Source organism: Scyliorhinus torazame, chromosome 3 (genome assembly GCF_047496885.1).
Source record: "Scyliorhinus torazame isolate Kashiwa2021f chromosome 3, sScyTor2.1, whole genome shotgun sequence".
NCBI classification, from domain to species: domain Eukaryota; kingdom Metazoa; phylum Chordata; class Chondrichthyes; order Carcharhiniformes; family Scyliorhinidae; genus Scyliorhinus; species Scyliorhinus torazame.
In genome coordinates this window covers 44,514,028-44,537,605 of record NC_092709.1, presented here as the reverse complement: position 1 = coordinate 44,537,605, position 23,578 = coordinate 44,514,028, and the positions used below count along the sequence as shown (strand labels likewise).

Here is a 23,578-nt window from a genome sequence, read left to right as displayed (position 1 = left end):
GGAAGGGAGGAAACGCGGGCTCGCTGTTGAATGAGAAGACGAGCAAAAGTGCTGACAAGATGGCAGATGCCGGGCCGCATGGTGGGGCCGCACTACTTACGGTGGAGAAGATGACCGAGGTGATGGCGGTGAAGCTGGAAAAGCAGTTTACGAGGCATACAGAGGCTTTGAGGAAGGAGATGACGGTCGCATTGTAGTCATTGGTGGAGGAGGCAATCACCTCGGTGAGGGTAGCTGTGGCAAAGATATCGGCTGAGGTGAGAGAGCAGGGCGAGCAGGTGAAGGAAGTGGAGGAGGCCATGTCGCAGCACAGCGACCAGCTCACCTCGATGGGGGACGAGCTGCGGAGGGTGGTGGAGGTCAACAGAGGACTCCGAGCAAAGCTCGAGGACTTGGAGAACCGCTCGAGCAGCACAATCTGAGAATTGTGGGCTTGCCTGAAGGGACAGAGGGCCCAAGGCCAACAGAGTACTTCGCTAAGAAGTTGGCAGAGTTGATGGGGGAGGGTGAGAACCCCTCCCGGTACGAGCAGGACCAAGCTCATCAGTCATTAAGGCCGAAGCCCAAAGTGAATGAGCCGCCCAGAGCAGTAATTATCTGCTTCCATAAGTACTGCATGAAGGAGAAGGCATTAAGCTGGGCGAAGCAGAAGCGTGAGGTGCTGTGGGATGGTATTGCGGTTCGGATCTACCAGGACTTGACGATGGAGTTGGCAAAAAGACGAGCGACGTTCGGGCGAGTGAAGGCGGCACTGTACAAAAAGGGGGTGCGATTTGGTATGGTATACCCGGCGAAGCTGAGGGTGACATATGATGCCAAAGACTTTTATTTTGAGACAGCGGTGGCGGCTGAGGCGTTCGTGAGGGCAGAGGCTTGGGACAGACGTGAGGAGCGGAGCAGGAAGAGAGACTGTGGACTATGATTGGGGAGCTGGAAAATGTATAAATGCTATAACTTTCTTATTTACCGACATGTATTGTAATTTACTCCTCTTCACATTGTTTCAGAGTTCAAGTTATTGGTTGAGTTGATTGGCGTTCTGTGTTGCGACGGTTATATTTAGTTTAGTGAATTGTATGGGTTGGATTGTTGTTTTTGTTTTTTCTTTCTCTGGGACTGGGTGGGAAGGGACGGTATACCTTGGTGGGGGGAGCCACCCGCGCTAACTAACTAAAGTCGGCAAGTGAACGGAGGTGAGGTGAGAGGAGGGCTGCGGACATTGGAGCCTGGGTAGCAGGTTTTGATGGGCCTACAAGGCGAGCGAGGGGAAATGGATTGATGCTGGGAGATGTTTTTTCGAGCGGAAATGTAGGTAAGGTTTTTGGGAGGGGGGGGATGGGGTTCAATGTTAATAATGGATAGGGGCAGGTCAGGCTCATGGGGCAGGGTGGTATGATGATGGTGCATAGGAAGGGTGCAGGTTGAAAGGACTGAGGGCAGACGTGGCTATGCTCCAGGAGACGCACCTGAAGGTGGCGGACCAAGTTAGGTTAAGGAAAGGATGGGTGGGACAGGTGTTCCATTCAGGGCTGGATGCAAAGAATAGAGGGGTGGCCATACTGGTGGGGAAACGGGTATCATTCGAAGCAAGGAGCATTGTAGCAGATAGTGGAGGCAGATATGTAATGGTGAGTGGCAGGCTGGAGGGAATGGAGGTTGTGTTGGTTAACGTATATGCCCCGAATTGGGATGATGCGGGATTTATGAGGCGGATGCTGGGACGTATACCGGACCTGGAGGTAGGAAACTTGATAATGGGGGGAGACTTCAACACCGTGCTGGACCCAGGGCTAGATAGATCCAGATCTAAGACCGGAAGAAGGCCGGCAGCGGCCAAGGTGCTTAAGGGGTTTATGGACCAAATGGGGGGAGTGGATCCATGGCGATTTCTTAGACCGAGGGCCAGGGAGTTCTCCTTCTTCTCCCATGTTCATAAGGTGTACTCCCGGATAGATTTTTTTGTTTTGGGAAAGTCGTTGATCTCGAGGGTGGAAGAAACTGAGTATTCAGCCATAGCTATTTCGGATCATGCCCCACACTGGGTGGACCTGGAACTAGGAGAGGAGAGGGAGCAGCGTGCACTCTGGCGATTAGATGTGGGATTGTTGGCGGATGAGGGAGTCAGTGGAAGAGTGCGGGGATGTATCGAGAGGTACCTGGAGGCCAATGACGACGGGGAGGTCCGAGTGGGAGTGGTATGGGAAGCACTAAAGGCGGTGGTCAGAGGAGAGCTGATCTCCATCAGGGCCCACAAACGGAAAACAGAGGCCAAGGAAAGGGAAAGATTACTGGGGGAGATCTTAAGGGTGGACAGAGAATTTGCGGAGACCCCGGAGGAGGGACTATACAGAGAGAGACGACGACTCCAGAGGGAGTTCGACCTTCTGACCACCAGGAGGGCGGAGGTGCTGTGGAGGAAGGCACAGGGGATGAGGTATGAATATGGGGAAAAGGCTAGTCGCCTGTTGGCCCATCAGCTGCTAAAGAGGACAGCGGCGACGGAGATAGGGGGAATTAGAGACTAAAAGGGAGCTACGGTGCGGAGAGCAGGGAAGATAAACGGGGTGTTTAAGACCTTTTACGAAAGACTTTATAGGTCCCAACCCCCGGAGGGAAAAGAGGAGATGCGGCAGTTTCTGGACCAATTAAGGTTCCCGAGGGTGGAGGAGCAGGAGGTGGAAGGCCTGGGGGCACCAATTGGGGTGGACGAGGTTACCAAGGGGCTGGGGAACATGCAGGCAGGGAAGGCTCCGGGACCAGATGGGTTCCCGGTGGAATTTTACAGAAAATATGTGGACCTGCTGGCCCCGCTGTTGGTGAGGACTTTTAACGAGGCCAGGGAAGGAGGGACTCTACCCCCGACAATGTCGGAGGCGACGATATCGCTAATTTTGAAGCGGGATAAAGATCCGCTGCAGTGCGGGTCCTATAGGCCTATTTCACTATTAAATGTGGACGCCAAATTGCTAGCAAAGGTGCTGGCATCGAGGATAGAGGACTGTGTCCCGGGGGTGGTGCACAAAGACCAGACAGGATTCGTAAAGAGGAGACAACTAAATGTCAATGTGCGACGGCTACTAGGGGTGATAATGATGCCCCCAGTAGAGGGGGAGGCAGAGATAGTGGCGGCAATGGATGCAGAGAAGGCATTTGACAGGGTGGAGTGGGAGTACCTATGGGAGGTGCTGAGGAGGTTCGGGAACGGGTTTATTAGCTGGGTCAAACTCCTCTATGGGGCCCCAACGGCAAGTGTGGTCACGGATCGGCAAAATCGGAGTATTTCCGACTATACAGGGGAACAAGACAGGGATACCCGCTATCTCCATTACTGTTCGCGTTGGCAATTGAACCACTGGCCATGGCGCTGAGAGACTCCAGGAAATGGAGAGGGGTGATTAGAGGGGGAGAAGAACACCGAGTGTGACTCTACGCTGATGACCTACTGTTGTATGTGACGGACCCAGTGGGGGGGATGACAGAGGTCATGCAGATATTGAGGGAGTTCGGAGATTTCTCGGGATATAGGCTTAACATGGGGAAGAGTGAACTTTTCGTGGTACACCCTGGGGACCAGAGTAGAGGGATAGATAGCCTGCCTTTAAGGAAAGTGGAAAGAAACTTTCGATACCTGGGGATTCAGATAGCCAGGAGCTGGGGAACCTTGCACAGACTTAATCTGACACGACTGGTGGAACAAATGGAAGAGGACTTCAAGAGGTGGGACATGCAGCCACTGTCACTGGCGGGCAGAGTGCAGGCAATTAAGATGATGGTCCTCCCGAGGTTCCTATTTGTATTCCAATGTCTCCCTATACTGATCACTAAGGCCTTCTTTAAAAAAATAGACAGGAGCATCACGAGCTTCGTGTGGGCAGGGAAGGTTCCGAGGGTAAGGAGGGGGTTCTTACAACGTAGCAGAGATAGAGGGGGACTGGCGCTGCCGAATATGGGCGACTACTATTGGGCCGCCAATGTGGCGATGATCCGTAAATGGATGATAGAGGGAGAGGGAGCGGCGTTGAAAAGACTAGAGAGAAAGTCCTGTAAAGGGACGAGTCTAGAGGCGCTGGTGATGGCGCTACTACCGTTCTCACCAAAAAAATTTACCACAAACCCAGTGGTGGCGGCAACATTAAATATCTGGGGACAATGGAGGCGACAGAGAGGTGTGCTGGGAGCCCTGGTGGGGTCCCCAATCAGGAACAACCATAGGTTTGCTCCAGGGAGGATTGATGGAGGATTCCAGAGCTGGCACCAGTTGGGAATTAGGAGGGTGGGAGATTTATTTATAGACTGGACGTTTGCGAGCTTGGGAGCGTTGGAGGAAAAGTATAAGCTGCCCCGGGGAAATTTCTTTAGGTTTATGCAGGTGAGGGCGTTCACAAGACAACAGGTGAGGGAATTTCCATTGCTCCCGACACAGGGGATCCAGGATAGAATGCTCTCGGGGGTGTGGGTTGGGGAGGGCAAGGTGTCAGAGATATACTGAGAGATGAGAGAAGAGGGGGAGGAGCTGGTGGGTGAACTAAAAGGAAAGTGGGAAGAAGAGCTCGGGGAGGAGATAGAGGAGGGTCTGTGGGCTGATGCCCTAAGCAGGGTAAATTCCTCTTCCTCGTGTGCCAGGCTTAGCCTGATTCAATTTAAGGTGCTACATAGAGCACACATAACGGGAGCAAGGTTAAGCAGGTTCTTCGGAGTGGAGGACAAGCGTGGGAGGTGCGGCGGAAGCCCGGCAAACCACACACATATGTTTTGGTTGTGCCCGGCACTGGAGGGGTATTGGAGGGGAGTGACGGGAGTGATTTCGAAGATGGTGAAGGTCCGGATCAAACCAGGCTGGGGGTTAGCTTTATTTGGAGTTGCGGATGAGCCGGGAGTGCAGGAGGCGAAAGAGGCCGATGTCGTGGCCTTTGCGTCCCTAGTAGCCCGGCGTCGGATTTTCCTCATGTGGAAGGAAGCGAAACCCCCCGGATTGGAGGCCTGGATAAACGATATGGCGTTGTTCATAAAACTGGAGCAGATTAAGTTTGCACTGAGAGGATCGGCTCAAGGGTTCACCAGAAGGTGGCAACCATTCCTCGACTACCTAGCGGAATGTTAGAGGGAAGATAGATGACCAGCAGCAGCAACCCAGGGGGGAGGGGTGGGGGGGTGGGGGGAAGTTTCATTTTATGTTAATTAATTAGTTTACCATGTTGGTTAGTTACTTTTTATTAGAGTGTGGTTAACATGTTACATGTACTGTTAAATTTTCTTTATGTTTGATGTGTAAGGGGAAAAAATTGTGAACGAAAAATTTCAATAAAATATATTTTTTTTAAAAAAAGAAGGGTGCAGGGTGAGAGACCCCCAGTTAGGATAGTCACGTGGAACGTGAGGGGGTTAAGAGGTCTGGTCAAGAGGTCAAGGATGCTTGCGCATCTTAAAAGTTTGAAAGTCGATGTAGCAATGCTGTGGGAGACTCACTTGAGGGTGAAGGACCAGGTGAGACTTAAAAAGGGCTGGGTTAGTCAGGTGTTTCACTCTGGATTTAATGGAAGGGCTCGAGGGGTAGCGGCAAAAGAGTACGCTTCCAGAGGGAGAAGGTGGTGGCGGATCTGGGGGGCAGATATGTGATTGTGACAGAGGCGTTGGAGGGGAGGTTAGTGGCGCAGTTAAGTGTATACGGTCCCAATTGGGACGATGTGGGATTCGTAAAGAAGGTGTTTCGGGCTATCCCCGACTTGGACACACACAAACTGATAGTGGGGGGGGACTGGAACTTGGTGCAGGAGCCAAGGTTCTCCAGGTCACGGCCACGCTCGCTGAACCCATCAGGGGGGGGCGAAGGCGTTGGCTGGGCTAATGGTGGAAATGGGAGGGGTGGACACTCGGAGGTTTCTGCGCCCGAGGGAGCGGGAGTACTCGTTTTTCTCAGCAGTCCATAAGGTATGCTCGCGGATCGACTTTTTCGTGGTGGGGAAGACTTTTCTGGCTGGAGTTAAGGGGTCAGAATACTCGGCAATTGCAGTGTCAGATCATGCTCCGCATTGGGCGGATATGGTACTGGAGAAGGGGGTAGCGCAGAGACCGGGGTGGAAATTAGACGTGGGACGTTTGGGGGACCAAGGGTTCTGTGACAAAATTGAAAAGGTAATTGAGGAATATGTAGGTTTCAACTGTACGGGTGACATGTCGAAGGCAGTTGTTTGGGAGGCTCTAAATGCGGTGGTGAGGGGTGAGGTGATTTTGTTTAAGGCCAGGATGGACAAAGAGGAGAGATGTTGGAGGTAGATAGGAGTTATGCAGAAGTTGGGGACCCAGCGGAGCTAGAGAAGAGGAAGGAACTACAGGCAAGCTTTGACCGACTGTCTACCAGGAAGGCGGTGCGCCAACTGAGACGAGCAAGGGGTGCGGTTTATGAACATGGAGATAAGGCATGGGGATATGTTAGTAGGTCAGCTCCGGAGTGAGGCAGCGGTAAGGGAAATTGTTCAGGTGAGGGATAGGGCAGGGAAGTTGGTGGTGGCTCCGGATCTAATTAACAAGGTTTTTGAGGCATTTTATGAGAGGTCAGAGCCACATGGGGGCGACCGTGAGATGCAGGAATTTCTAGATGGTTTGGAGTACCCGAGGTTAGGGGAGGGGGACAGGGCTACATTAAAAGGAGCAATAGTGGAGCAGGAGATAAAGGATGCGATTGGGAGGATGCAGTCGGGGAAAGTGGCAGGGCCGGATATGTTTCCGGTGGAATATTATAAAAAATTCAAGGCTAAGCTGGCACCTCTGATGGTGGGGATGTTTGAAGAGGTGATAGGTGATGCACTATCAATTGCGACGAGATGAGAGTCAAATGTAATCGAGGCTTTATTACACAGAGATGTGTGGCCTCCTACAGCAGCTTACGAAATGGCTGCTGTTCGGAGCGCACACACATTTATACTCCCCCTCCTGGACGGAGCCAGCAGGCAGGGATCTACCCCCATACCTGTAGTACAGGGGCCTTACCGTAATACCCATGTATACAATATAATATAACAGTGGTGACTACCACTTTCACCCCCTGTTAAAATGAGTCCAGCGGGGGGGTGGGGGGGGGGGGGGTGGAAAACTATTTACATACAGATTGGTTTTAAAATTACAGAGAAGGTGACAAATTTAAATGATCGGGCGCCTTGATCTGTCGTTGTGAGCGCCGCAGTGCTGGTGGCGACTCAGCCGTCGGCTTGATCTTCGGTGACTCCGGGAGCGTGTCAAAATCCTCTTCATCCCCGGGTGGGAACAAGGGGAGGACGGGTTGTCCTGGAGCGGAGCTGCGGTGGGGTACGCCAGGGAAGGGGAGGGTGGCGCCGGGGCAGGGGGACCCAGCTGGTGCCAGAACCCTGAGGGAGACTGTGTCCTGGCGGCCGTCGGGGTACGCTACGTAGGCGTACTGCGGGTTCGCATGGAGTAGCTGTACTCTCTCAACCACAGGTTGGAGAGTGCACCACAAGCATGGAGCCACACGTGCTTGCGGAGGAGAACGGGTCCTGGAGCTGCCAGCCACGTTGGAAGCGAAACCCTGGAGGTGGACTTCCTGGGGAAGGCAAAGAGACATTCATGGGGGGTTTCGTTGGTCGTGGTGCACAGGGGCGACCGAATGGAGTGAAGTGCGTCGGGGAGGACCTCCTGCCAGCGGGAGGCCGGGAGATTTCTGGACCGTAGGCCAGCTGGACGGCCCTCCAGACCGTCCCATTCTCCCTCTCCACCTGCCCATTTCCCCTGGGGTTGTAGCTGGTCGTCCTGCTCGAGGCAATGCCCCTGTTGAGCAGGTACTGGCGCAGCTCCTCGCTCATAAATGAAGATCCCCGGTCGCTGTAGACGTAGGCGGCGGAACCGAACAGAGCGAAGATGGTGTTGAGGGCTTTGATGACGGTGGCAGACGTCATATCGGGGCATGGGATGGCGAAGGGGAATCGGGAATACTCGTCGACCACATTAAGAAAGTCCGTGTTGCGGTTGGTGGAGGGGAGGGGCCCTTTGAAGTCCACGCTGAGGCGTTCAAAGGGGCGGGAGGCCTTCACCAGGCACGCACGGTCTGGCCAGTAGAAGTAAGGTTTACACTCCGCACAAACCTGGTAGTCTCTGGTGATAGCCCTGACTTCCTCGATGGAGTAGGGCAGATTGCGGGCCTTAATGAAGTGGTAAAAGCGGGTGACTCCCGGGTGACAGAGACCGTCGTGCAGGGTCCGGAGTCGGTCCACTTGTTCGCTGGCACATGTACCTCGGGACAGGGCATCGGGGGGCTCATTGAGCTTACCAGGGTGATACAAAATCTCGTAATTGTAGGTGGGGAGCTCGATCCTCCACCTCAAGATTTAATCATTTTTGATCTTACCCCACTGTGTGTTGTTAAACATGAAGGCAACCGACCATTGGTCAGTGAGGAGAGTCAATCTCCTGCCGGCCAGGTAATGCCTCCAATGTCGCACAGCTGCAACGATCGCTTGGGCCCCCTTTTCGACGGAGGAGTGACGAATTTCGGAGGCATGGAGGGTGCGGGAAAAGAATGCCACGGGCCTGCCTGCCTGGTTGAGGGTGGCGGCCAGAGTGACGTCTGATGCATCGCTCTCGACTTGGAAGGGGAGCGTCTCGTCGACCGCATGCCTTTGCGATGTCGGCCTTGATACGGTTGAAGGCCTGGTGAGCCTCGGCCGTCAGTGGGAAAACGGTGGATTGAATGAGTGGGCGGGCCTTGTCCGCATAGTTTGGGACCCACTGGGCGTAATAAGAAAAGAACCTCAGGCATCGTTTGGGAGTTCCATGAGGGGGCGCATGCGATTGGGGTCAGGCCCTAGATCTCCCTTCTGAACCACATAGCCGAGGATGGCTAATCGGTTTGTGCTGAACACACACTTCTCCTTGTTGTAAGTTAGGTTGAGGAGTGTGGCGGTGTATCGTTGTGGTCCTGCTGGTCGTGGCCGCAGATGGTGACGTTGCCCAGGTACGGGAAGTGGCATTGGACGCTGAGAAGGCGTTTGACCGGGTAGAATGGGGGTACTTGATGGCAGTTCTGGAGTGGTTTGGGATTGGACCAAGATTTGTGAACTGGGTAAAGCTACGATATAAGGAGCCGAGGACGAGTGTCCGCACAAACAACATCAGCTCGGGATACTTTTCCCTCCACCGTGGGACTAGGCAGGGATGTCCTATGTCCCCCCTGCTGTTTGCACTCGTAATTGAGCCGTTGGCCATCGCATTAAGAAGTTCGGGGGTATGGAAAGGAATAATGGGGGTGAGGATAGAGCATATCGTGTCCTTATATGCCGATGACTTGCTGTTATAAGTGTCGGAACCGAGTGTGACAATAGGGGGAATATTGGAGCTGCTTCGAGTGTTTGGATCTTTCTCAGGGTACAAACTAAATCTAGACAAGAGTGAGTATTTTGTGGTGTCTCGGCCGGGGGTGGGGGCAGGGGTGGGGAGACTGCCATTCCATAGGGCAGAGACTCACTTTAGGTACCTGGGGGTGCAGGTTGCCCCCGGGAGTGGGGGGGGGGGGGGTGCTCTGCAGGTGTAACATTTCTAGTTTGGTGGGGAGAGTGAAAACTGATCTGGCAAGGTGGGATGGTCTCCCTCTGTCACTGGCGGGTCGGGTACAGGTGGTTAAAATGAACGTGTTGCCGCGATTTCTGTTTATTTTTCAATGCCTGCCGATTTTCCTGCCAAAGGCTTTTTTCAGAGAGATTGAGGGAAGGATTACTTCGTTCATATGGGGAGGGAAGGTGGCCAGAGTTAGAAAGGTGCTGCTACAGAGGGGAAGGCAGGCAGGGGGTTTGGGTCTTCCGAACCTGACTATTCACTCTGTCTATACCTCTCGTTATTTTGAAGACCTCAATCAGGTCTCCCCTCAGCCTCTATTGCAGACTCTATTTTTGAAAACACTATCATTCATAAAATCCATACATTTACATTCCTTCAACTACATAATCCCTTATAAAATAAAATATTTGTATTCATAGCCCCATATTAAAGACTTGGATATAACCAGTTGGAACTGTGAATTAAACTATGAACTGACAGGCACCCACTGTGATGATGATAAGTTGTGAAATCAATCATTCAACACAAGTTCTGTTATGATGACCCTCAGGGTTTTGTCAACAGACAAAGTGAAATAGTAAGCACTGTTGCTTTCTTATATTACAGCATATTTTTTTCTTAATTTAAAGGGCAGGGTATATAAATAGCTTGACAGCCTAACAGTTCCCTTGGCACACAAAGGTCCCCTCAGCTTGATAGTTCCAGTGAATTGTTTTTATGCACATTTGCGCCCACTTTTAACAATCCAAAGAGCACATGACCTCTCCCAAAGGACTCTTGATCTCTCCCAAGAGTATCTCGTCTAAACCTATCAAGAAAGGTGCTCCCACACGATAGGCCCCGAGTGGGTCACATGCCGTGCAAAGAAATGCCCCTTAAAGAGGCCATGCTACCACAATTAAATAATGCAATTTCATGCAGAATACTGATTGAATTATTACATGAAGAAAGTGAATATCATTTAAATTTACAAAAATTCCTTCAGTTTTATTTTTAGTTGAACTGTGTCATCAGTTGAAAACAAAATCTGGTCGGAATGTACTGAAGTGGTTGAAGGTCATTGGACTCAGTTTGTGAACTGTAGCAGATCAAACACAAAGCAAATGTAAACTCTCAATCGGCAAAAGTCAATTTCTTCCAAAGAGAACTCTGGTGAAAATGGCGGCAACATTGCAACAAACTACTGTAAGTATGAAAAGCAGTTAGTTTTAACCGATTCAAATGACTGGAGTCACAAAGTATGTAGAGTTGCAGGGTTGCAGTCGTTAACTAAAACAAACAGAAATGATCTGTTTGTACGGCTGCTATTTCTAATGGTGATAAATCTCTTGGACTTTGTGCAATAGAGGTATCACGCCAGCAAATGATAGACTTTACACTTTTCTATAATCCACTCTGAATGGTAACATAAATCTTTGGCATCTTCTGAAGCGATTACTTTCACCTGTGGACTCCTATCAATGCCAGCAAAGTATTATTGCTTTTAACTGGCGATGAGATTGAAAAGTAGTCTTGACCCAAACTGTAATTTTCATCCGATCTCGTGGTTTAATTTTATTTGTTAAAACTTATCTTGCAGTCCGAGGAGGATCAGCTCCACTGATCATAAGGACAAACCGTTTAGTAACTTAATTTATGTACAAGAGTTATTGGATTGTGAGATGTAGTTTTGAATAATATTCTTTCTAATAATATGGTTATGTTTTTTTTTTTAAAGTCAATTTAAAAATTCTTGTGAAATGCAAAGTTTTGTTCCATAATTTAAAAATGTGTTGTTCACTGGAAGCTTCTTAAACTGGGCTGTGCGCACTTCTTCTGTTGCAGACAGTAACTGGGGTGGAGCTCGAGCCACCTCCTCCATCACTGAAAGAAGAATTTCAAACCCTTTTGACACCAGAAGCAATCAAATTCTTAGCAGAATTGGTCTCTACTTTTGATGCAAATATTGATGAGGTACATTTATCTTATGGGTTTGTGGGGTGCAGCAGGAAGGGTGGTGGTGCGTGGAGGACTGTGTGAATACTTCAAATCACTGCTGTTGCATATTTAATAAATACCTTTATTTACCAGATTGTTTGTTACTAAATTACATTTTATTTCCCCTATAATACGATCTAACTATAATACCTTCACCTGTGCAACAGCCTTTAGGTCCAAGCATACTGTTTTTCATTCATCTAAGATACAGAAAGGAGTCATCTTCAGCTCTTTATCCGTAGTCCTTTTTAACTAACAAGTTATTACTTGTAACTACTTTTTAAATCTCTGCTACATTATTTTAGTTGTAGATCAGATTGGTGGACACTAGTAATTGAATTTTAAGTTCATGTATACTGTATTTGAATAATTTTGCAATAACTAGTGTAGTCTAAAAATCCTACGTTCTCATAATTATCCATTAACCATTCTGTAAACAAGATGGAACATGATGAACTGTCTGTGCGGAGTCTACACATCATCCCCGTGTGTGCGTGGGTTTCCTCCGGGTGCTCCGGTTTCCTCCCACAGTCCAAAGATGTGCAGGTTAGGTGGATTGGCCATGCTAAATTGCCCTTAGTGTCCAAAATTGCCCTTAGTGTTGGGTGGGGTTACTGGGTTATGGGGATTGGGTGGAGGCGTTGACCTTGGGTAGGGTGCTCTTTCCAAGAGCCGGTGCAGACTCGATGGGCCGAATGGCCTCCATCTGCACTGTAAATTCTATGAAAAATTCTATGATGATAGCTGTTGGTTAATAGCTTAACTTAGCTGGAATGTTGCTGCAGTAGTCAATGGCATTAACAAATTGGGTTGGATTCTCCGTTTTGGAGACTATGCTCTCCCAACAGAGATGAATCACCCCTGATTTGCGCTTGCACTGGGAGTGGAGCCTAGACGCAATTCACCATCCCTTTCCTTTTTTTAAATTTAGAGTACCTAATTAATTTTTTCAGATTAAGGGGCAACTTTGCGTGGCCAATCCACCTACCCTGCACATCTTTGGGTTGTGGGGGTGAAACCAACGCAAACACGGGGAAAATGTGCAAACTCCACACGGACTGTGACCCAGAGCTGGGATCAAACCTGGGACCTTGGCGCTGTGAGGCAGCAGTGCTAACCACTATACCACTGTGCTGCCCCCAACAGTGATCATTAAGGTGTCAAATTGTTTTTTTTAAACCATATTTGTCCATCAGGGAGGAAACCGGCTGGTCTGACTAGTATGTGACTCCAACCAGATACACTGCCCTGTGTGCAGTGTACTGGATGACGCATTATCACCTTCTGGGGTTACTTGGATTGAGCGATAAGTGCTGGCCCTGTCAGTGATGTCCACATCCCAACAATGAACATGCAACAGAAATTGGGTTGTGATTGTCTCCGTATTATTCCATTTAGGAGTGCCACAAAACTTCAGAGAGACGTTAAAGTTACCTGTGATTCCCAGCAGTGTTCGAGCAGGTCTGTGAACAATGTGTCGCAGCAAAACAGGAAGGTCCAGTCTGACACCTGATCGGTCAACTCAGATTGAGAGCAATGGTGGTCCTCTGAGAATCCAGTTTCTAATGTATTGATACTTATTTTTAGAAACAAAGATATCACTTAAGGTTGCAGTTCGAGTTAGTGTTGCTTGGACTGTGTGTGTTGGACCAGCATCCAGTTTGACTGCAATGCTCTGAAGAGCACAATAATTCAATAATTTGGAAAAAGTGTGCAGGTGGCTGACAGAATACAAAACCGTAAAATGTGAGATAAAAAGAACAAGCTCACGCATTCAGCTCTTTTGTTTAGTGTCCTGTGAGTGCTAGCTGAGAACAAAAATGAATGGTTCTGTGATAAGGCGCGTTCAAACTTTTAAAAGAAGATAAGGCAGCACGGTAGCATTGTGGATAGCACAAATGCTTCACAGCTCCAGGGTCCCAGGTTCGATTCCGGCTTGGGTCACTGTCTGTGCGGAGTCTGCACATCCTCCCCGTGTGTGCGTGGGTTTCCTCCGGGTGCTCTGGTTTCCTCCCACAGTCCAAAGATGTGCGGGTTAGGTGGATTGGCCATGCTAAATTGCCCATAGTGTCCAAAATTGCCCTTAGTGTAGGGTGGGGTTACTGGGTTATGGGGATAGGGTGGAGGTGTGGATCTTGGTTAGGGTGCTCTTTCCAAGAGCTGGTGCAGACTCGATGGGCCGAATGGCCTCCTTCTGCACTGTAAATTCTATGATGAGATGAGGGAAGGCAAATACAGCAAATGGTGCACAGGGAGTGAATGGATATTGTCCCCTTCAAAAAATAGTTCATTTATTTTTCATGATAAACCTTCGGCTGAGATGCCTGAGCCCATCATTATTCATACTAGCAGAAATGGCAGCAGATGTTGCATCAAGTGCGGAGAATCGTGGGGTGGGAAGTGAGGACATTAGGAACTCTATCATGGTTTTGATAGAGGGACGGGTGAGGGCTGAAGTGTGTGGACTGGGATGGGAAAGGTTGCGGGCCCTGTCAACCTTGGAGAGGGATCTTCAGTTGAGGGAAAAGAGGGAGTCATCAGGAGCGCTGGTGGGAGAGGTGACAGAACAAATGCAATGGAGAAACTGGGGCAATGGGACAGTGAAAGCATCACAAATATAGATCGGAGCAGATGGGACGAAGGGTAAAAAGTCAAGAAATGATGAGGCGAATGATGGTCTGGGAAACAGTAGCTTGATTTTTGGTGGCTGTATCATGCTTTCGAGTGAATTTGAGGAGGAGCATGTAGATAAGAAATAGGAGGAGGGGCAAGGGTAGTCCCTAGAGGGAAAACAGAAGTTATGATCTGAGAGCGGCAAGGGAAGCCATTGGAGAGGTATGGGGAACGCTGATGTGTTTCGGGAACCTGAGGAAGTTTTGACATGTCACAGAACTTACACAGGAATTTCAAACTTCTTTTGCTGTTTTTGCCCTGCACAGACTGCTCTCCAATTCCCTATGACAGTGGGATGAGATGGCCAGAGCCACAGAGACTGAGCTGTTTGCCCTATATTCATACTGGTTTGTTCAGATTTACTTAGAGCTTTTCATAACAGGTGTAAAGCCTGTGGAGTAGTGTAAGTCTCTCCATCCCAGCAATGTTCACCCCCGCTCCCCATTCCCCCCTACCCAGAAATGTTCAGTCTTGAAATGTCAGGTGGGGGGGGGGGGGGGGGGGGGGGGGGGGAAGGAGATGTCAACTCCATTTAAAACAGCATAAGTCAGTGAATTGAAGACTGACCTCAAGGGCGTGTCTTTGGTTCATTGTGAAAAAGGGAGGGACGGCTTCAGTGGAATTCTGCTCACCACTTGGCCTCCTGACTGTTCGTCACTGCATCCCTGCTGGAGCCAGCATGCAAAGGTGCAAAACACCCAGGATGAAATGGTAAATGGGCAGATTAAATCATAGTCAGTGGCAAACACATCCTCTCCATCGCTGGCTGGAAGATCTGGGTCAATAGTATTGACTTTCACAATACAGCTGAATTCCAATGTAACATTTCTTCCCAACAACAACAAACCAACTTGAATTTACATAGCGTTTTCTACACAATGAAACATCACAAAATGTTTCACAGGAAGCTCTATATAGTTGCCTTGTGAGTGGGACTCCATTAAGAAACAGATGTTTATGTGTAAATGTCATTGTTTTCTTCCATTGCTCTTTCCTGTGAGGCACCTTACTCTCCCAGTGTGACAGGACACTGAGAAGGTGAGAGAAGTGGTGTGGCGTGGCGTGGTGTGTTGTGCAGGCAGCATAAGCACAGTCCAAGTGCTCATTAGGCTGGAGGACAACACTTCCACCTTCTTCCCGGCTGAGTTGCCATAGAAATGTAAACATTCCACTGTTGTGTTAATCACCCTGGGGTAACACGGACTGCAACTGGATGCAGTAGTACTGGAAAGTAGACTCCAAACGTTGAGGTTCGTTCAATACGTTTCATTGAACCTGCTAAGCAGTGCACACAGTTTGCTGTGGGTTTGACACTCTACTAATCTAAGTGTGCTAACTATAACTAACTAGACCAGACTAGCTCTGATCCAGGTGTAGAAAGTGCTAACAGATATGTACACCCTGACTGTCACTACAGTTGTCACCAGTGGAAAGAGGCAGAGTGCTGATGCCGCGTGTGTTTTATAGCGGGAGACCGCCCTCTAGTGTTGTGCCTGGTGATTGGTTATGTTCTGTCCTGTGTGTTGATTGGCTGTGCTGGGTGTCTGTCACTGCCTGTCTGTATCTCATTATGTGCATGAGTGCATATCATGACATCCACATCTAGGACATGGCCAGTATGCACAAGATGGCATGAAGTGGCACGCATCCTGTTCCTGGTCTATTGAACTCCACTATCACGCTGGCCTCACAGTCCAGGGTGAGGTACCTTTCAAATAAAGTGGAAAGTCATTGAACAACCCCGAAATTAAAATGTTGAAGTTTCTGCATTCGAGTTTGCAACAAGCTGCTCGAACCTTCAGCAGAACCACATTCCTAGTTGTACCTATGTCCATGGTTCAATCTGATTCATCGGCACCTCAGGAAGGCTGCTTCTGGGGAAATATCAAATAAATAAAACTTGCAGAATTTGGTGGTAAGCATGAGCTCCCGATGTGGAAGAGAAAATCAATTCTTAACCATGCTGCAAAGTGTAAGAAAGTTAAAGTTAGTAAAGAGGAGTCATGTCGGACACAAAACATTAACTCTGTTTCTCTCTGCGCTGACAGACCTGCTGAGTTTTTCCAGCATTTTCTCTTTTTATTTTAGTCAGGGGATGAGCAGCAATGAGAGCCTCATTTGGAATAATATTAAAATACTAAACATAGCTAGGGCGGCATGGTAGCACAGTGGTTAGCGCTGTTGCTCCAGGGTCCCAGGTTCGATTCCCGGCTTGGGTCACTGTCTCTGTCTGTGCGGAGACTGCACGTTCACCCCGTGTCTGCGTGGGTTTCCTCCGAATGCCCCGGTTTCCTCCCACAGTCCAAAGATTTTTTTATTTATTTATAAATTTAGAGTACCCAATTCATTTTTCCAATTAAGGGGTAATTTAGCATGGCCAATCCACCTAGCCTGCACATCTTTGGGTTGTGGGGGCGAAACTCGCGCAAACACGGGGAGAATGCGCAAACCCCACACGGACAGAGCCGGGATCGAACCTGAGACCTCGGCGCCATGAGGCAACAGGGCTAACCCACTGCGCCACCGTGCTGCCCTCCCACAGTCCAAAGATGTTCAGGTTAGTTAGACTGGCCATGCTAAATTGCCCTTAGTGTCCAAAAATGTTAGGTGGGGTTACTGGGCTACGGAGATAGGGTGGAGGTGTGGGCTTAAGTAGGGTGCTCTTTGTAATGGCCGGTGCAGACTCGATGGGGTGAATGGCCTCCTTCTGCACTGTAAATTCTATGATTCTATGGTTCTATGATAGTTAAAATACACTCATTATTAGAGGCAGAGGAACTTAGACAGTGGGGAGGGAAGAGATGAAGTAGACCGATGGATATGTGTGGATTCAAATCCATAGCAAAGGAACACACCAGTCCCAGAGCCATGGAAGCTCCGACAGAGAACAAGTTCCGCTTTTTAATTAAGCACAATAAACTGTTGATAAATTGATGGTAGATGTGGGCTTAAATATCCATACCTGAAAGGATTTCCTTGATTAAAGACACATTTAAAACCTCAATGACTCTGTGTTGGAGACTCCAGATTCACAGTTTCAAAACTCATGCTGATGAATATCTGGTGCTGTCACCGTGTAAATTACTTAGTTACACGGCTGAGAGCACCTTTTGATGGTGCCATGGATCGCTTGTGTGTGCGGGTGTAACGTAGGATGTCTGACTTCCAATCAGGCTTCAGGAATTATCGTGTGTTTGAAAATGAAGACTTCCACAATGGCGACATGTGGTGCTATGGAGCGCACAGAAACCACCCTGTCCCAGTTCCTACTTTGTGCTGACTTCACTGGATTGGACATAAAAGTAGAGTGGATTAGTCAGGCAATATTCCAGCTCCTGATCACGGTCCAGAAAAGTGTCCTGTTTTGGAGTCACACTCCAATCTGCAGTTCAAATCTCAGCAACAAGCAAACTATTAACTTAATTCAGCAAATCAATGTAAGAATATAAAATAGGGAGTGAGAAAAGGCCTGAGGGCTCATCCCGGCGTCTCTTCCTCACACTGAGTTGCTGAACATTGCATCGATGCTGTGTTTGTGTACCCTAACCATTGCTCATTTTCTTTTGTTTAGATACTGGATTTTGTGCTTTACTTTGCAAACAGCTAATCAAATTCAATATATTGCATGTTTACATTTAAATCGTTCTTAGGTATTTTTATTTCTCTTTTCAACTTTATCAATTAACTTGTAAGAAACTTACAACTGTCCTGGCCGATCTACAGCTGCTATTATGTGCTGCATTATAACAGCCCAGCATGACCAGCCTTCCGATTTCCTCCTTTTAGGAGAACATGTGGCACTGCCCAATGTTGGCATTGTTCACATTTGGAATGCACTTGGTGGGGAATTGTTGGCGCAGGTCTGCATCCTGTTGCTCGTTGATACAGCACATTAAAGGTCAAACGCCACACTTCCATGCCAGCAGGTTATTTTCAATGCAGCAGCGCCATTTAAACCAAGGGTGGGAGAAATATTTCCAGTCGCATGTCGTAAATCAAAACTTGAAATAAAAATAGGAAAAAAGAGTAACATAATATATTCACACGGTGGCACGCTGCGCAAGACATTGATTGGGTATCATGGTGAAGGTTTCCAAATTCTGAGAGAGCGGCGATATTTCACCACAGAAACACAAACGGACAGGTGACCTGCTTCAGGCGTTTGGTGTTACGGGTTAGCTGCTAGGATGCACCGAACTTTTAGGGTGACTGATCGTCGAAATTCCCACTAATAGGGGGAACCCAAGTGGCTTCACTTGATGTCAACAATAGCATGCTTCATGCAGGGGTTAGTTAACATCAGGAAGCCTCCTTAACACAGGGCAGCAGGGTAGCATAGTGGTTAGCACAGTTGCTTCACAGCTCCAGGGTCCCAGGTTCGATTCCCGACTTGGGAATCTCCCTGTGGAGTCTGCACCGTGTGTGCGTGGGTTTCCTCCGGGTGCTCCGGTTTCCTCCCACAGTCCAAAGATGTGCAGGTTAGGTGGATTGGCCATGCTAAATTGCCCTTAGTGTTCAAAATGGTTAGGTGGGATTACTGGGTTACCGGGATAAAGGGGATCGGGTGGAGGCGTGGGGCTTAAGTAGGGTGCTCTTTCCAAGGGCCGGTGCAGACTCGATGGGCTGAATGGCCTCCTTCTGCACTGTAAATTCTATGATTCTATGATTAACACAGAGCACCGTAAACCTCTCTTACTCCACCACAAACCTTTCCATCTCTGCGCATGTCTGTCTCTGTGTTTCTCTCATTTATTGATACCAACGTAATCATTTCTGCTGAGGATTTTTGATCTTGTTCCTCCTGAGCTCTAAATACACTTTCCTCCACTCTTTCTTTCTTCTGCCTGAATCTGTGTTGAAATCAAGATTCCTCATGCCATTGAGGCTCAGTTACATTGTCCAGTGTGTTTCTTTTAAAAAAAAAATGTTATTAAAGGTTTTCATAAAATATCAATAACAAAATGAGAAAAAAAAAAGAACCCACCAGGGTTAAGTACAAAACACAATCTAAAAAAGCAACCCTCCAAACCCCTCCCCCCCTGTACCTAAATAATAAATTAACATTAACACCCCGACTTAAGACAACAGGTGTATACACCCCCTCAGACCCTTCCAGTGTCAATAACATAAACAAAAATAAAGTAAACCCCCCCCCCCGAGCTGCTGCTGCCATTGACCAATTTCTATCTTTCTGCCAGAAAGTCTAAGAACGGTTGCCATCGCCTAAAGAACCCTTGTACTGACCCTCTCAAGGCGAATTTCACCCTCTCCAATTTAATGAACCCTGCCATATCGCTGATCCAGGATTCCACGCTTGGGGGCCTCGTATCTTTCCACTGAAGGAGAATCCTTCGCCGGGCTACCAGGGACGCAAAGGCCAGAATTCCGGCCTCTTTCGCCTCCTGCACTCCCGGCTCCTCTGCCACCCCAAATATTGCGAGCCCCCAGCCCGGTTTGACCCTGGATCCTACCCTCGACACCATCCTCGCTACGCCCTTCCAAAATTCCTCCAGCGCTGGGCATGCCCAGAACATATGGGTGTGATTTGCTGGGCTCCCTGAGCACCTAACACACCTGTGCTCACCCCCAAAGAACCTGCTCATCCTTGTCCCGGTCATGTGTGCCCTGTGCAGCACCTTAAACTGTATGAGGCTGAGCCTCGCGCATGAAGAGGAAGAGTTCACCCTCCCTAGGGCATCTGCCCACGTCCCCTGTTCGATCTCCTCTCCCAACTCCTCCTCCCACTTACCTTTCAACTCCACCACCGAGGCCTCCTCCTCCTCCTGCATCGCCTGGTAAGTTTCCGAGATCTTCCCCACTCCCACCCACCCCCCCGAGAGCACCCTGTCCTGTACTGTGTGTGGTAGCAGCCGTGGGACTTCCACCACCTGCCGTCTGGCAAACGCCCTTACCTGTAAGTACCTGAAGGTGTTCCCGGGGGGAGCCCGTACTTCTCCTCCAGCTCACCCAAGCTCGCGAACTTCCCGTCCACAAACAGGTCCCCCAACTTTCGTATCCCTGCCCTGTGCCACCCCGAAAACCCTCCACCTGTTCTTCCTGGGGCGAACCAGTGGTTCCCCCGTAATGGGGTCCACGCCGAGGCCCTAACGTCCCCCCTATGCAGCGGCGCCGTTGCCAGCGCCCCCAGACTCGTAACCACACAGGACGCCGTCTCCAGCCTCTTCCATGCAGCCCCCTCCCCCTCCATCTCCCACTTGCGCACCATTGTCGCATTGGCGGCCCAGTAGTACCCACGTCCAGTGTGTTTCTGAGACACAGGGCTTAATTTCATCAGAGGAGGTTGCCCTGTCTTTGAGACCGAAAGCTGGTCCCGTGCCTGCGTAGGTGGGCCATCACAACCCTGGTTGCTAGTTTACTGGCAGCAGCCAATTAAAAGGCCGCCGTGTGGATTGCTGCCCAAATATGGACGGCAGCCCATCCCCCAGAGGTCCAGTAGGCCGCCAGCCTCAGCAGCACTGCCAGAAAAGGTGGCTGTTGCTGGGTTGGCAGGAAGAAAAGGGTGCCTCCTTCAAGGCCAGCTAAGTTAATTTTAATTAATTAACACGTACCAGGCAGGGAATCAGGACCAGGCAATCAGAGGAGCGACCCATTCAGTGGTGGCGTCCGAGCCACATGGGCAGCCATTGCTGCCACGAGGTGCCTGTGACCATGCAGTGATCGTGAAAGAAGGCCCCCAACGCCAACCTTTCCTGGGAACAGTTCAGAAGGTCACCACAGGTTACCAGATGCCCCCCAAGCGGCTGTGGGGCCCCCTGGTGGCCGGAGAATGCCAGTGAGTGCAGAAAATGGCTATTAATTGGCCAGATAATTGGTTCACCACTGGTGCGCCACTGAGGTTCCTGCCTGTTAAGAAAATCCCATTGTGGTGGGAAGATGTTGGGCTCCCCTTGTGTGCTGCCACCATTTTATGAGGCTTTCCACATCCCAGCCTGAGGGCTGGTAAAATCCAGTCCCCAATTTCTACCTGAAATTGTCATCATGTTCTCCCCTGCTGAACAGACATATCCAACCTCTCCCCCACTAGCCTGATATCACAATGATCTGGAGCTCTGTGTTAGTTCATTATAGCGACAATGGGTCAACGTGAATCAAATGGTGATCCTTAATTTGTGTTAATTGAGCACTTCATGTTGTGCAGATTTTACGGTTGAGAATTATTACAAAACTGGACCTGGATCGTCGATGTGGAATTCCTGAGTTTCTGCCCCATACCTCACACATTCGAGAGGATCAATCCTGGAGAGTTCACCCAGTCCCTCGGAGATTACAGAACAGACACATAGATCTTGGAGATGTGTCTCCAGCCAATACTGAACATTTTATCAGGGCCCTGCGTTCCAATGCACAGGGTATTCAGGTAAGAGATCCTACTGTTTAGTTGTACTACCATTGAGGATGAGAAACTAGCATTGATGCACATCACACTTCCAAGATCATTGATCTTGGGCGAGTTAGAATAATCTTTATTAGTGTCACAAGTAGGCTTCCATTAACGCTGCAATGAAGTTACTGTGAAAATCCCCTAGTCGCCACACTCTGGCGCCTGTTTGGGTACATTGAGGGAGAATTCAGAATGGTCAATTCACCTAACAAGCACGTCTTTCGGGACTTGTGGGAGGAAACCGGAGGAAACCCACGCAGACACTGGGAGAACGTGCAGACTCGGCACAGACAGTGACCCAGCGGGAATCGAACACGGGCCCCTGGCGCTGTGAAGCAATAGTGCTAACCACTGTGCTACTGTGCCACCCCAGTTGCTAAGGGAAGACACTTTTCAAAATGAGTAACCATTTCCCCATGACATTTCCCTTCATCAGAGGAAGAATGAATACTTGGGCAACCTCGTTCTACAAATCTGCCATGCACCTTCAATGATCTTTTTTTTTAATAAATATTTTATTGAGGTATTTATGGTTTTACAACAACAACAAAATAAACAATGTACATAAATTTATATACATAGTCCAAAAGCCATCTTCCTCCCTTACAGGTCCCACCTTGACTAACCCCCGACTCTAAACTAAGCTAATGCCCCGCACCCTCCCCCCTTCTGCTGACGGTTAGTTTTCCGCAAAGAAGTCGACGAACGGCTGCCACCTTCGGGCGAACCCTAACATTGACCCTCTCAAGGCGAACTTGATTTTCTCCAAACAGAGAAAGCTAGCCATGTCCGATAGCCAGGTCTCCGACGTCGGGGGCTTTGGGTCCCTCCAAGCTAATCAAATCCGTCTCCGGGCTACCAGGGAAGCAAAGGCTAGAACGTCTGCCTCTTTCTTCTCCTGGATTCCCGGATCTTCCGACACTCCGAAAATCACCACCTCTGGACTCAGTGCCACCCTTGTTTTTAACACCGTGGACATGACATCCGCAAACCCCTGCCAGAATCGCCTAAACTTTGGGCATGTCCAGAACATGTGGACATGGTTCGCTGGCCCTTTGCGCACATATCTTCTACCCCAAAGACCTGCTCATCCGGGCCACTGTCATGTGAGCCCGGTGAACGACCTTGAATTGTATCAGGCTGAGCCTGGCACATGTTGTGGACACGTTGACTCTACTCAACGCATCCGCCCAGAGACCATCCTCTATTTCTCCTCCCAATTCCTCTTCCCACTTGCGCTTCAGCTCCTCAGTCTGCGTACCCTCTGACCCCATGAGTTCCTTGTAAATGTCAGAGACCCTCCCTTCTCCCACCCACACTCTAGAAACCACCCTGTCCTGTATCCCTCCGCTCCCACATGCCTCCTCCATTGCCCCCAGATGCTCAAGGCTGCCACCATCACGGGGCTGGTGGAGTACCATGCCGGCGGGAACGGCAGAGGCGCTGTTAACACGCCCCCAAGCTGGTGCCCTTGCATGAAGCCACCCCAACACGCTCCCAAAGCGACCCCCCCTTCAATGATCTTAATTTTTAAACTTAATTCTGCTCAATATGAGAATCTCATTAATTTTAAGTGAAATGAAAAAATAGTGGAAAGTATTATGGAAGAGTATTTGAAGGGCATGGAACTTAGAAGGATCAATCGTAACTCACGTTAGTGCAATTTTATTGACCAAAAAAATCAACAGTCTTAGAAACAGCTTTATACTTTCCAAAGTCGAACAATCTCCTGAATCAAGGAGAAAGCATGTTGATGCCAACAGGAGGAAAAAATAGAGAATGGAGTTCAGCAAATACAGTATAATTTTTTTTAAATCTGCTGAACAAAGAAAAATGCCTTTCATTGTAGTTATTTAATAAACGGTTTCAGGAAATGTACCTCACATTTGCAGTAACTTACAAATAAACTCCTAATTATTGCTGGAAGCACTTATAAATTAGTTTTTTTTTAAATTTAGTGTACCC

The 23,578-nt window shown here is 49.1% G+C and overlaps 1 protein-coding gene across 2 annotated transcripts in view; it reads left to right on the top strand.

The window, feature by feature from the left end:
• Positions 1–23,578, top strand: part of ugl (ureidoglycolate lyase) — a 113,991-nt gene that overhangs the window by 36,390 nt on the left and 54,023 nt on the right. For both annotated transcript variants that reach the window (XM_072495594.1, XM_072495595.1), the window contains exons 2-4: positions 10,547–10,746; positions 11,386–11,514; positions 21,371–21,589. In XM_072495594.1, the coding sequence (XP_072351695.1) occupies positions 10,720–10,746; positions 11,386–11,514; positions 21,371–21,589 (375 nt within the window). In that variant the 5' untranslated portion in view covers positions 10,547–10,719. The remainder of the gene's footprint in view (positions 1–10,546; positions 10,747–11,385; positions 11,515–21,370; positions 21,590–23,578) is intronic.